The 15,794-nt window shown below is 37.0% G+C and overlaps 1 protein-coding gene across 1 annotated transcript in view; it reads right to left on the reverse strand.

Moving 5' to 3' along the window:
• RANBP17 (RAN binding protein 17) overlaps positions 1-15,794 on the reverse strand; it is a 434,944-nt gene that overhangs the window by 101,707 nt on the left and 317,443 nt on the right. Inside the window, exon 19 of the mRNA XM_030927988.1 lies at positions 1,866-1,969. Within this exon, the coding sequence (XP_030783848.1) occupies positions 1,866-1,969 (104 nt within the window). The remainder of the gene's footprint in view (positions 1-1,865; positions 1,970-15,794) is intronic.

Here is a 15,794-nt window from a genome sequence, read left to right on the forward strand (position 1 = left end):
CTGCATATTTAATCACTGCAGAATCTTGTCTACCTGCAGCTGCCAACTGCTAATCCAATTTCCCTGATAAATGTGGCAAGAGACACGATCAGCAATAAAGAGCATCTAACTCCATTTTCCTGCAGGGCGTCTTTTGATGAACATTTAGGACGGAAGCACGGAGTGCACTGTGTGGCCTTGGTTCGTGGCAGCTGCATGCATTCTGAGGCACAGTTCTCAGGTTACTCACTTAATTCTGCCACTATCATTACGTTGCTATTGATCTCAGTAGCTGTTGCCTACACAGCATTACTCTAGATGAAGCTGAATCAGGCAGTTATCATGCATCAAACTTGCTCAAAAGCCTGGAGATTTCCCTTTAATTACTTGTGATTTTATTTGCAAATACCGTTAAAGTGTAATCAAGCAGTCACTTTCCAGGGTCGTTAAGAACTTGCTGGTTTAGGGATATATCACTGGAACTCCATTAAAAATGACTCTAGGAAGATGGTTTCTATCAAACTAGATGGGATTACAACAAAATGGTCTTGGAATATAATGAAATCTTCAGATGAGACAGATGTAATTTTTATAAAGATGATGTTTTTCAACTTCTCTGCTTCTTTTTGATAAAGGGCAGAAATAGCAACCTAAAAGCTGCAAAGATTTTGTTGGTCACTGAAAATATTTGGAAGACATCTAAAAGATACAGCTAACCTGAGTGGAAACTCTGCTGGTGAATTTCAGGAAGAGTATAAACACAAAGAGAATCTGTAAGATCCTTTTTTTGGTTTTAAAATTCTATAACTATAGCATGCTGATAAACATTAATTTTAAAAATTCTTTTAAATTAAGAGGTATAGCATTTGGCTGATTATTTTTTGGTAGAAGAATTACATAAAGATAGTTATCAAAGGCCATCATTTTTCTATTTGGCTTCTTACTGCTAGTTTTTTTTTTTTTTTTTTTTTTTTTGTGAAGAGATGCTATGCAAAAGATGGTTAATATTTCTAACATATTTCAAATAACTATGAAATATATGACTCAATTATCACCAACAAAGGTGTCTACATTCTCTGGAGTGCATTTATTAGTCTATTAAAGATAATAATCATTGTCAATTTATTTAATATTACCCTGATACATTGTAATTTCAGAAGATACTATTTCTATTTAGCAGAGCTTGTGCTTCCCATCCCCCATCTTAAAATATGGGGCTGTTTTGTCATAGACAGCTTGCTACACTTAAGGATTTTACTAATAAAACATAATGTTGTCTTAGATATTATGACTGTTGCCACAGCTGAACTGACTTGTCAAATCAATCCTAATATGGCTCCCACAGGCACATAAAAACCTTATTTAGCTATCAGTTATCCTAATCACTTTGTTCCGTTTAAGAATGCAATACTTCAAGACCAGTTCCTATTTATACATATATGCCTAGCCATTTAATAAAGTCTTGATTTATATAAATTCTTGTTTAAAAAAATATTTAGAGATGTAGTGTTTTAGTATGTGTATGTTTGTGCATTCCTCTATATAGATACGTTGAAACATAACAGTGCAGGACAGATGAGGTAATAGGGGTGTTTAAAGTGGTGTACCCACAAGAAATATCCTATTAAAGATAGTAACTGCCAGAGGAGAAAAATCTATGTCATCTAATCATGAACTGACTGTCCAAAACTATTTGCTGACCTCAAAGTTCATTTGCATAAGAAACTAGAAAAATGCTTAAATAAAAGTAAAAATTAAAGACATGCAATTGGGAAAGCAGGTCTGAGGAGGCAAAGAGCACACACAGATATGCAAAGCCCTTTTCTGGATCTAGATATCCTAGAAAAAACAAAACTGTCATTCCTCATATTTGGAAACAAACCCACCTTTACGTCTTCTTGTTTAAAGTTGTTGTTGAATATTTGTAATACTGTTTCAAAAGCAACTGTAAGAGGCAGCATGAAATTCTCAAATTCATCCTCATCTTCGCCTATCAGAGAAACAAAAGGGTCACTATGGTTTAAAATGCATAGAATTGTACATTGTCCTCAGCATTGAGCACTTCATTTAGGCTTAGAAGTATTCCCAAGAAGGGGTCAGCCTGCATTCACATCCATGCCACATTTTGTACTTTTGCTCACTGAATATTCTGGTGTTTTGCCTTCTCTTTTGCACCAAATGAAATAGCAAAATTACTTACCAGCCGTTTTTTTCCCCTGGTTCTTTAGTGGATCTAACAGACTCATGCCCCAGGCATCTCAGTCCTTTAGCTCCTAGGGCCCCTAGAGCTTCTCTAATACCTCAAGGAAGGCCACTTTCAAAGCCTCAGAGATGCAGTGTTTTTTTCCCCTTCTCTTTGGGTGCCAAGGCCCTAAAGGCTCATAGACTCAGGTGCCCAGATAGCTCTAAGTTATTATTCTCTTTTATTTATGTTCTTTTTATTAATTTATTAAATAAATGGCAGGGAAACTTTTATCTGCCAAAAAGGATGGGGTCCTTATGGGTCATTTGGATTTTAAATACATTCTTCATGGGTACATTTCTTCTTACATTAAGTTTCCTTTTTTTTTTTAAATAGAGAAGCGGGAAAAGAGACATTTCCTATTAACTTTTTACTTTAAAGGTAGACTGAAGTTTCCTCAAGGATTCTGTCAAAGCAGAATCTTCACTTCACACGTGGATATGCAAAATTGATAATTTATATAGTATCCTTTTTCAAAAGGGGTTTCTTTTAAATGAGAGATTGAATCCACTTATTTGTCCTAAGTCACAGGGAGCTATGAGCTGCACTTTACTTAAGAAACAGGCAGAGAAAGATTAAGTGTCTTGCTTAAGGTGGAATACTTAGTTGGAGGCAGAACGACATGATTCAGACTGCCTAATTTCTACGCTATTAGTAGAGTTTTTACATAGAGTATGAGAGAGGAAATGAGTTCTCAGAGAAGGTCCTCAAAGTTTGGTCCTTGACCTAGCAGCATCAACATCACTTGTGAACTTGTTAGATGTAAATGCCCAGGTTCCATCCCAATCCATTGAATCAGAAACTCTGGGGGTGGGTCCCAGCAATTTTGTTTTAATAGGCTCTCCAGATGATTCAGATGCCTGCGAATGTTTGAAAAACACTGGCCTATAGTCATTGTTCAGACAAAGAAATGGAGGTCCTGGCAGGATCAAGATCCTTTGACTCTTAAGGAATGGCTGATCTGGCTGACTCTGATCTTCTGTGATTTATCTCTTTCCTTCAACTTCACATTTTTTCAGGAGTACAACAGAATCGTGGACTTAGCTTTGTTACAAACAGATGCCAAAAGGCTAACTAATCTTTACTGGTGTGCTGTTCTAAACGAAGGTCAGTGTCCTGAGTGAAGAGCAAGGCAGACCAAATTAGAATCTCTTCTCTGTCAACTGGCTATGTGACCAAGTGACTCCTCTTCTCTGTTAACTGGTGACAACACAGACCCATACAGATGTTATTTTTCAAGGCCCAGGTGAAATAATATCTTTCCCAATGTCTAAGCTAAGCTTTCCTAACTCCCAATCAAGTTATCTCCCTTCTCCCTTTGGATTCCCATAGCATTTTGCCTGGCTCTTAACCATCGTACCAGTCTGCCTTGAATTGCAGATATGTAAGCGCATATCTAATAATAGCAATAATAATACCACCTACATTATACCACAACTACCATTTGATCAGGGTTACTGTGGGAACTAAATGAGATAAAATTTATAAAGCATACATGTGAATTATCAGCTCTACTAGCTTACGCTGATAGTATCTTCAGATTAGCTTCTACAGCGCTGAGACTGTATCTTTGTGTTTCTCGGTGAAGGAGAATGATGTAGAGCTCTGCAGTAAACAGGCCCAGGTGTCTGACTCCACCATATATTATTTAACTTCGGATATTTTACTAATTACTCTGAGTCTCAGTTTCTTCATCTATAAAATAAGTATAAAAATACTTATCTTCGAGGGTCACTGTGAAGATGAAATGTTATATGGAAAATAGAAGACACTCAATATATAGTGGTGATGGTACTAGTATTATAGTATTAGCACAGAATAGAGCCTGGCATTATTAGGGAAATTCTGTGTTTAGATAAAAAGTAATTTCTCAATAAAGGTGAATTTTAGAACGTCTTTATTTTCTTAACACCTGACATAGAATAATACAATAAACAATTGAAATATACATTATCAAATCCTAAATACATAAAATATATGTACATTATACTTAAGCCATGTAATCTTATTCTTCTAAAATAAAGTATTTTCTAAACATGGAGTTATTAATGAGAACAGTGGAAATTATCACTGCAGGAAGATGACGGTGCTATAAAGAATGGATGCTTTGAAATCACAAAGTTTATCTAAGCTTAGCTGGAGCAGTGGTGAATGCTTATAATCCTGCCTACTTGGGAGGTGGGGTAGAAGGACCCCTTGGGTCCAGGATTTGAGACCAACCTGGGCAACACAGTGAGATCTCATCTCTTAAAAAAAAGAAAAAAAGTTTATCTAAGCTTGAATCCTGGTTCTGCTACTATCAGCTGTCTGGTTTTGGGTAAAGTCACTTCACTCATCAAAGCCTTAGTGTGCTCACCTGTAATTAAGAGACATAATATTTACTTCATAAAGTTAGCCATGAGAATTAAGTAAATGACAAAACATATGTAACCGCCCCCCCCACCCCCCCTGCCCCCCGCCTTGCTCAGTGTCTGGTACTTAATAAGTGACAGCCATTAGCACTATTGTTGTCTTGAGTCTAACATGGACTTAGAGAGGTGATTATGGTAATCAAGAAAAGTATAACTGCAAGATTGCCAGCCCACTGCCCTTCCTTTGGGAACAAAGTTTTCCAAGGTAAGGATGCTTATTCAGAAAAAAGACAAATTCAGACTTTTAACATTTCAACTCCTAACTTAATATTCTGAGCTACAGATAAAAAAAACTTCCTGATTCCATCTCTTTCTCCATTCAAATTTTAAAGCAAACAGGGATACCAGAAGCACAAGAGACAAGCCACCAAAATGTGCAGAGAGAAGTCAAGGAGCAAATACTATAAACGCAGTAATGTGAGCAACAATTCTGCTTAACTCTCACTTCCTTAGAGAGGCCTTCCCTGACCACTCTATCTAAAATCCTACCCACAGTTCCTCCTCCCCCCACATCACTTTTCCAACCCCATAACCTGCTTTACTTTTCTTATGGGGCTTACTATACTGGCTATTCATTGACATATTTATTCATTTGTTGTTTATCCTCTCTATTAGGATGTAAGTTCCTTGGGAAGGAACTTGTTCTATTTCCATCATAAAGGATCCCCAGTGCCTTGAATGGGGTCTAGCACTCAAGAAATATTTGTGGAGTGACTGAGTAACACTGTTATTCCTTGAGTTCTCATGCAGGCAATGGATTTGGTACCTTATTTGCTTAAAAAACACTTATGTGGCTCTTACTGTTTTCAAAGTACTGTTGCAAGTCAATAATGGTCAGAACAATCTCATGAAGTTGGATGATTTTCTTCATTTTACATGTGAACAGAGAGACTCAAAGGAATTAGGTAGCCTGCCCAACCTCCTCCAGCTGGTAAATGTCAGCCAGGATTCCCAACCATGTCTGCTTTACTCCAAAGCTCCTGCTTTTCCAGGTCTCTGATAAGGTGGAAGACATCAGAGATGGGGACTAATGTTATTGTCACAGAGTCCTGAATTTGGAGCTGCATGAAGTCAGAAGAGAGTGAAGATCAGCCAGCTTGGTTCTGGTGAGGAAAATGGAATTCCTAGACAATCACTTGGGTTTAAAGTAGGCAAATATAAGACACTGGTGCATTATACCATAAAAATGTTTACTGTTTTAGTTAGCACTGTTCCTGCTCTTGCAATGTGATATGCTGTGCCATCAAAGCTGGAGAACTGGATATTTTTGTTTATATCATGCAAACAACTTCATACAACATTACTATTAGAGACTTTTTCTAATCTGTATTACCATACAGGTATCATTTACTATTTCTGATGCAAAAGGAGAAAATATGAGCTCACTCTCTTACAACTTCACATTCAAGTATGTAGTCATATATTTAGTGTTCCAAATGTATATATGATTATTTTATGAATAATAATTGAAGCTGTTAGTTTTTTTCTTAATAAGACAAAGGTCCAGAAACCAATATGATTTGAAGGTAAAGTGCCAATTTATAGATTAATATTTTCACTGCCATCAGGAAAAGTAAATGTGAACATAACATTGTAAGTTCTCAGTCATGCATAGATAAAAATTGTAAATTTCTTAGCTTTTAGGTAAAACCCAAAGCTAATCACCTCCACTGTGGCTCTGAGAATATGTTTAAACAGAAAGTTATTCATTTTGTAAGTTCTAAACATTCCGTTTCCTTCAGAGACATCACATTAAAATATAAGAGTAACTGTTTAAGTATGTTGGCTGCCAGATACTTTATTTGTAGGACATTTCATTTATTATTTTGTACAATTTAAAACCTCCATTGGTGGAAATGTAAAATGGTACAACTAATGTAATATGGTGTAGTCACTGTGGAAAACAGTTTGGCAGTTACTCAAAAAGTTTGAGTTGCCAGTTGACTCATCAATTTCACTTCTAGGTATTTACCCAAGAAAACTGAATATACATGTCCACACAAAAAGTTGTATGCAAATGCTCACAGCTGTATTATTTCATAATAACCAAAGGTAGAAAAAACTCAAATGTTCATCAATTGATGAATGGCTAAACAAAATGTGGTACATCCACTATGGAATATTATTCAGCCATAAAAAGGAACAAAGTATTAATACATGCCAAAACATGAATGCGCCTTGAAAACATGCTAAGTGAAAGAGGCCAGATACAGAGGCCACAAACTGTATGATTCCATTTATATTAATGCCCAGAATAGGCAAATCCATAGAGACAGAAAACAGATTAGTGGTTTCCAGGGTTTGGGGGAGGGGAGAAGAGGAGCGATTACTTAACGGTACAGGGTTTTTTGGGGGTGATGAAAATGTTGCAGAATTAGATAATGGTTATGGCTGCACAATTTTATGAATATTCTGAATATACTAAATACCAGTGGATTATGTACTTTATAAAAGTGAATTTTATGGCATGTGAATCTAAAACAATAACACCGACAACAAAAATCTGGGTTTGCTCCCCCTCCGAAGTGTACACAAAACAGTGAAACTTCTCATTTCCTTACATTTGAATGCAAATAGCAGCTGGATTACTGGGGAGTTGGGGGAAGTGGGCAAGGAGAAGCAAGTAATAGAAATGATATGGTAACTGTAAATGATGGTAGCCAACAGTTACTGAGGATTTACTGTATAAGTACTGTGTGAAACACTTTGGCAATTGTGATAAACCAATATGGCAGGTAGAATATAGAATAATTACCCTCTTAAAGACATCCATTCTAATTCTTGGAACCTGTGAATATATTAGGTTATATGATAAAGGGAAATTAAGGTTGCTAATAAACTGACTTTAAAACAGAAAAGTATTCTGGATTACCCAGGTGGGTCCAATGTAATCACAAGAGTCCTTAACAGTGGAAAAGAGAAGCAGAAGTTGGAGAACCACAAAGATGGCAGCATGGGAAGGATTCGGCCTGACGCTGATGGAGAAAGGGAGGCCATGAGCCAAGGAAAGCAGGTGGTCTCTAGAAGCCGCAAAAGGCAAAAGAACAGATTCTTCCTTAGACCCCTGCTGACACCTTGATTTTAGCTCACTGAGACCCATTTGGACATCTGACCTCCAGGATTATAAAATAATACATTAGTATTGTTTAAGCTACTTCCTTGTGGTAATCTGTTACAGCAATAATAACAGAAAACCAATATAGTCAGTAAAGGTCAGGTTTATTGCCAACCACCCCATCCCCCATTTTCATCTGAAATACAACCTGGGGCACATAGCATCTAATTAAATTCATACAAAGTGCAAATCACTGAGTAGAAACCAAAATGCATTTCAAAGTTAATACCAATTAATGTGACACCCAATTTCTTTCCCCCTTTCTAATCACTCCAATGTGCATGGCTTATATACAAGACATATTTATTTTTGTAGGATTCAATTAGAATGTTTTATATTTCCATCCAAGAATCACATCCAACACTTTTGCAAGAAAGTAGGTGTAATGAAGCTCTGGTCCAAATTAAGGAAAATTAAGAGGAGAGATAAACAAGGAGACACAGGCACGGGGTGAAGAAAATAGTCCATTCGAAACTAAGTAACAATGGGTGATCTCATAAGAGTTGGTGACTTGCAGGTCTAGGTCCAGATCATCTGCTATTTCCCAGTGCTTCATTAAGATACCACTTCTAAGTTATATTAGAGTAAAACTTGGAGAAATGTGCTTAACTGGTCCCTGAAACTTGGGCCACAATTTGGTTTTCATTTCAGTTTCCCTCTAAATTGCCTAGGAGTTCTAGCTAGTTTTGAAATGACTTGTGGCTTCAGGCAGGGCAGGATATTTTGGTATGTGTTGGGAAGTGTCATCAGATCTTGCTTCCACAGGAAAATAATAGCCCTAAATATTGAGGGCAGAGTAGATGGCATTAAGAGCACCAAACTTGCCTCATTTTGAGGTCCCAGCAGCAGTCAATGCTTCTTCTAATAGTGCACTCAACAAACGTTTCTTAATATTTTCTAAGAACTTGCTTTGTGATAAGAATTGCTCTAGGCCCTTTTGTATATCTTTCTTATTAAAACCACATGATAACTCTTCTATGTAGTTTTCTCCATTTAACAGATGAGAAAACTGAGGTGCCTTTAATTCTTCCCTCTAGGGAACCAGAGTGTTTATTTTAGTTCCCAGAAAAAAAAATACACTGCCCACTGCAGACTATAGCTACCCATTTTCAAAGAATCCCACCCTAGAAGTCTCATCCATGAAACACTTCATTCCCTGGGGTGCTCTGGACTGTCTAGCCTCAAAACCAGGTAAGTTATTAAAACTGGGTCTGGACTTAATGGGCTGCTTTCTGCCTACAGGGCCAGCTAATTAGTCTTAATTATCTCATTATAGATTTTAAGTATTTCCAGCTGCTTCTTTACCCCTTACTGCCCACTCCCTCATCCCCCGTCTATTTTTCAGATAATCTCTGCCAAGTCATGGACACAGTTGATACACTGATGTATTCTTCCAATCTATCAGCTATTTCTGATCAAGCCCCTCAATTGCTAAGCCTCCCTGAGATATCCACCTCTGTGTTCCTTTATCCATGAGAAGAAATATGCTTTGGCCAATCATTGGACATAAGAACAAATTTTAAAAACTACATTTGATTTTCACTGACCATCAAACTGTAATATAGCACAAACAATAAACATGCATCTATCTGTTTATTTCATAGAAGCTTAGGAAGTAATCCTTTCTCCTTTTCTTTCACTGCCTGCAAGCCCCAAATCAATCATTCGGACCAAATAGTTCAAATAAAAATGAAGGAAACAGTTTTATTTCTTAATTGGTTGACAAGGAAAAAGATGAAGTAATAGTTTAGTGAAAGTGGATGAAAATATACGGTCAGAGGGCTACTACTTACATGACTGACCTTGGGCAGGTCATTTAATCTCTCTGAACCTCAGTTTTCTTTTTTTTTGAGATGGAGTCTCGCTCTGTTGCCCAGGCTGGAGTACAGTGGTGGGATCTCGACTCACTGCAAGCTCCGCCTCCCGGATTCAAGCCATTCTCCTCCCAATTCACGCCATTCTCAGCCTCCCAAGTAGCTGGGACTACAGGTGCCCACTACCATGCCCAGCTAATTTTTTTGTATTTTTAGCAGAGACAGGGTTTCACCGTGTTAGCCAGGATGGTCTCAATCTCCTCACCTCGTGATCTGCCCACCTCGGCCTCCCAAAGTGCTGGGATTACAGGCACGAGCCACTGTGCCCGGCCTCTGAACCTCAGTTTTCTAACAGATAAACAATGGAATAATACCTATTTAATGTGGGCAGTTGTAAGGGTCAAAAAGGATAAACGCCTGTTAAAGTGGTTTATAAACTATATATTTTTAAAAAATGTTAACTATTATTAATAAAGAAAAGAAAAAATTTCCTTCCTCTGTGTTTTCACTTTTATCTTTAGTAGCTATTTCTAGAATACTCTTCCCTTGTTATTCAAGTCATTCGTTATTTAAAATTTCTTAAATTTAAGCTAGTGATATCTTCAGATGCCAATTACCTCTTATAAGACAAAGCATATGGCTACTGTGCTACCGTCACCCCTAAAGATAGAACTCTTTACATCCATAAACATCATTTTAATATTAGTATCCCCCTAGTAATTAAAAATATGGCTGCTTCTTAGAGTTTAAATACCCGAGGAATGCATTGCTCACTCAAATCCTATCCACGTGCTTCTCCTCTTAGTAGTACAACATAAGATGCAATCATGAAATGTCCAAGGAAAATCGACCATTGGTGACACTGAGCACTTTCAAATTTGTGGCTGGTAAAAACTGAATTTGCAAATAATAATTTCGATTCTTCACAAAATGAAAAGTGTTGTTATAGCGCCTTGCCACACTTACCTTCTTCAGTATTTGTCAATTAAATTCACCTGCATTCAAATTAAACAAAATAGAAGATTTTTATGTATTCAAGTATTTTATACTGAATAGCTCCTTGGAGGGTCTCCATTTACTGGCTCGGGTAATACTATCTTTCCTTTAGTTTATTAGATCGACCAAGTTAATTTTAAATAACCTAGGGAACTTTAAGTGATTCTTGGAAGGGCTAACATGCGTGCACATACATTTGGTCATCCATTTTTTTCTGCACATGAAGGGATTTTCTGCATTCATTTTGATCATTTCTTGGAACACTAAAAAAACTTGCCAACATCTCTCACATGTTTTGAAACACCACCATTCTAATGATGAAATGCTTTCAATTCTGTTTTTTATGCAAGTGAACATTTTGTCTAGTTTAGGTAAAGCAATCCGATAAAATGGTACAACTGTTTATTGCCAACCACCCCCACCCCCTACATTTTCATCTGAAACACAACCTGGGGCACATAGCATCTAATTAAATTCATACAAAGTGCAAATCACTGAGTAGAAACCAAAATGCATTTCAAAGTAAATACCAATTAATGTGACACCCAATTTCTTTCCCCCTTTCTAATCACTCCAATGTGTATGGCTTATACACAAGACATATTCAATTTATTTTTGTAGGATTCAATTAGAATGTTTTGTATTTCCATCCAAGAATCACATCCGACACTTTTGCAAGAAAGTAGGTGTTTTTTTTCCTATGTGATTCTTATCCCCACTCCCACTCTCCAAAATCAGTGATATAAAAAGTTTGTCTTCATTTTTTTTTTAAATTTGAGGAGGATTCTCATTATCTAATGTTTTTATTTTTTTCATTTAATATATGAATCTATGCTGCTCTTGACAACAGCACTATCTTTTTCTTCCTTGTTTCCATGACAATGAACACACAATAGAAAACTATCAAGCCATATATACAGAAATTCTGACAGCCATGTTCCAGTCAACCTAGTTTGTGAGACAAGGCTTCAAATAATAAAAACTGTGTTCAACAATGCTCAACAAATCATTGTCTATAAAGTAATAACACTTTGAACAGAGAGCAACAAGAGACTAATCGGGCACAAGAGTGGCCAAGTGTAGCTAATCACTTGTGAAAGTAATCAGCCACTTGATTTGTTTTGTCTTGGAGAGGCCAATGATCAGAGCTACGTCCAGAAAGAACCTGGCAGTCAGAGCTGATTCCAGGAGCCACAATGATGGTATCTTGGTTACTGTATACTTGTTTGTCATTCATTCAACATTGAGTATCTGCAATGTAAAGACCCTGACTGGTACTAGAAAAATATAAAACAGGTAGTCCATACTGGGAAGGTGCCCAACATAATTTTGGGAAGAAGAACAACTCTAGTGTTTTTTTTTCTTCTTTATTATACTTTAAGTTCTAGGGTACATGTGCACATCATGGTTTGTTACATATGTATACATGTGCCATGTTGGTGTGCTGCACCCATTAACTCGTCATTTACATTAGGTATATCTCCTAATGCTATCCCTCCCTGCTCCCCCCACCAGGCCCTGGTGTGTGATGTTCCCCTTCCTGTGTCCAAGTGTTCTCACTGAAACAACTCTAGTTTTTAACAAGAGAAAGAAGCTCTGGTAATTTATACAACAAATCATACTTGATGCTCTTAATCATAACTTGATGCTTATCATATACATTTCATTATTTTAAAAAGTAAAAATTACTGATAAATAAGGAAGGAGTTTCTTTTCAAACATGTGGAAGTTCTATGGGGGTAGCTACTATGATTTCAAATTTTTTAATATCCAGATTCAACTGACTTATATTCAGCACCTACCCTGCACCAAGCACTTCCACCATAGCCTATCTCTTTCTGTTTCTCTCAAGGTGTCTAAAAAGTGTTTGTAAAACAACAGATATTTACATTAAAAATAAAACACTTTGAACTAAAAATGTGAATTTATTCTTTATATTGTTATGGTTAAGTATTTCAAAGGAATAGAATCCTGGGAAAACTAATAAAATCCAATTATTTAAATTAAATGTGTTTCAGTTTCTCATATCTCATAGTTTACATTAAGCAATACTAAATAAGAGCAAATCTGCTTTCCAAAAAGTGTGCAATGTCTTTCTGGGTATCATCCTGAATATCAATTATCAATGCAGTAATAAGTACAGTAGTACTGTGAATACAGAGTTGGGGCTGTGTGCAGGCTCTGATAGTGCTATCCTGTTGTTTAACCTACCACAGATACATAGCAGATTCCATATCTGTGATGACCATATCAAAAAGCAAACGTTAACCCATTCCATTCCCAGGTTCTGAAAATGTGAGTGACATGGACTTAGTTTTAAAAACTCTCCTCCAGATACTTCTCTTTAACTTTGGTGTCCTCACTTCTTTCACTCTGTGTGACAGGGTTATTAAAAGAGCCTTTTTAAGGCCTGGGAAATAAATTAAGTCCAGACAAGTGTTTCGAGGTCTCTTTAATGCTTGGACAACTGGGAAAGCGAGAAGACAAGCTCCTTGAGGCCAGGACCCAGTATGCCTGATTCATCTGTGTCTTGCCCTCAGAGTTTAGCACACTGTGCTTTCTAAATGATTGTCAAGGACAATGACACAGTCTGGGCTGCTCCTCTTCTCTCCAACACAGCAGCCAAGAGGTAAAATAGGCCAGGATGCGGTACGAAAACCTGTCACTCCGTTACATCTCCCACTTGCCTAAGGTAGCAGATGATTGGGTTTTGCATGCCTGGTTTACACTCTTCAAATATTTATAGACAGTTCTCTTTGCCTCCAGCCCTAGTTGTCACTTAGCCAAGTTATACATACATGGTTCTTTTAATCTTTCCTTAGAAATCAATCCCACTAAGCTCTTTAATCATTCTAGTTGCATTTCTCTCAACTTTTGGCAGTTTGTCTTTCTGGTGATTTAGTCTGTGGCAAAGCAGGGAAAAAAACATGAAATATAGAGGGGTGTGGTCCCCTTTCCATTTCAAAATTCAATGCCTTTTATGTGCAAAATAAAATTATTTTTCTTCTGTTTGTATGAATATGTTTTTAAATATTCATATTTAAGTAGATGTATTAATAGACTGCAAGATAAACAAAAAAAAGTATTATTGGTACTATATTGTCTAAGGATGATATTCTCACTGACTGAACCCTCTCATGTATAACTGGTCTAAGTTGCAGTATTCAAATATGAGAAATGGGAATCTAGAGTAACATAGTCACTACAAAGAAGCTTAAGTGCCCATCCTAAGGTACTGCCCATCTGTAAATACCTCTCACTAACTTTAGCTTTTTAGTAACAAATTTTAAAAATAAGTTAATTTTTACCATTATAAAAAGAACACACTAAAAAAATTCAAATGATCAGAACTAGAAAAAATTACCTACATGCTACAACCCAAAGTCAACATTTAGCATTTTAAATTATTTTTTAAATTTACAGATAAAATTTTATGTTATTTGTTGTATACAACAGGTTTTTAAGTATATAGACAGGCCTTGTTTTATTGTGCTTCACAGATACTACACTTTTTTTTTTTTTTAAAAAAAACTGAAGATTTGTGGCAAACCTGAGTCAAGCAATTCTATTGGCATCATTCTGCCAACATCACGAACCTACTTCGTGTTTCTGGGCCACATTTTGATAATTTTACTAATATTTAAAACTTTTGTCATTATTATTATATCTGTTATGGTAATCTGTACCCTTTGATGTTACTATTGTAACTGTTGTGGGGCACCACAAATTGTGCCCTTATAGGATAGCCAACTTCACTGATACACATTGTGTATGCTGACTGCTCCATAAACCAGCCACTCCTCTGTATCTCTCCGTCTTCTCAGGCCTCTCTATTTTCTGAGACACAACAATATTGATGTTAGGCCAATTAATAACCCTGTGATGGTCTCCAAGTATTCACGTGAAAGGAAGAGCTGCACAACTCTCACTTTAAATCAAAAGCTGGAAATGATTAAGCTCAGTTGAGAAAGGCATGTTAAAAGCTTTCATCGGTCAAACACTGGGTCTCCTGCACCAGTTAGCCAGGTGATGAATGAAAAGGAAAAATTATTGAAGAAAATTAAAGCGATTAAACTAAAATGACAGCAAAAACACACAATGAGAAAGTGAAACAACCTTACTGCTGATATAAAGAAAGTTTTACTGGTCTGCATAGAAAATCATACCAGCCATAACATTTCCTAAGCCAAAGCCTAATGCGAAGCAAGGCCCTAACTCTATTCTACGAAAGCTGAGAGGTGAGGAAGTTGCAGAAGAAGAGTTAGAAGCTGGCAGAAGTTGGTTCATGAGGTTTAAGGAAAGATGATGCCTCCATAACCTAAGAGTGCAGGGTGAAGCAGTCAAGTGCTGATGGAGAAGCTGCAGTGAGTTATACTGAAGATCTAGCTAAGACCATTGATGAAAGTGGCTGCACTTAAACAACAGATTTTCAGTGCAGATGAAACAGCCTTTTATTGGAAGAAGATGCTATCTAGGACTTTCATAGCTAGAGAGGAGAGGTCAATGTCTGACTTCAAAGCTTCCAAGACCTGGCTGACTCTCTCATTAGGGGCTAATGCTGACAGTGACTTGAAGTTGATGCCAGTGCCCATTTGCCATTTTGAAAATCCTAGGGTCCTTAAGGATTATGCTTAATCTACTCTGCCTGTGCTCTAGAAATAGAGCAACAAAGCCTGGATGACAGCATGACAGCACATCTGTTTATGGCATGGATTACTGAAAATTTTAAGCCCAGTGTTGAAGCCTACTGCTCAGAAAAAGGATTTTGTAAGGCTAGAGCTGCCACAGATTCCTCTGATGAATCAGGGAAAAGTAAATCAAAAGCCTTCTGGAAAGGACTCACCATTCTGGATACCACTAAGAACATTTGTGATTCAGTGGGGAGGTCATAATATCAACATTAACAGGAATTTGGAAGACGTTGATTCCAGCTCTCACGGATGACTCTGAGGGGTTCAAGACTTCAGGGGAGGAAGTAACTGCAGATGTGATTTAAACAGCAAGAGACCTATAATTAGAAGCGGAGCCTGAAGATGTGACTGAACTGCCGCAGTCTCGTGATAAAACTTGAATGGATGAGGAGCTGCTTCTTCCGGATGACCAAATACAGTGGTGTCTTCAAATGGAATCTACTTGTGGTAAAGATGCTGTGAACATTGTTGAAATAACAAAAGATTTAGAATATTACATAACCTTAGTTGATAAAGCGGCAGCAGAGTTTGAGAGGACTGACTCCA

Source organism: Rhinopithecus roxellana, chromosome 3, assembly GCF_007565055.1.
Source record: "Rhinopithecus roxellana isolate Shanxi Qingling chromosome 3, ASM756505v1, whole genome shotgun sequence".
In the NCBI taxonomy this organism is placed as follows: domain Eukaryota; kingdom Metazoa; phylum Chordata; class Mammalia; order Primates; family Cercopithecidae; genus Rhinopithecus; species Rhinopithecus roxellana.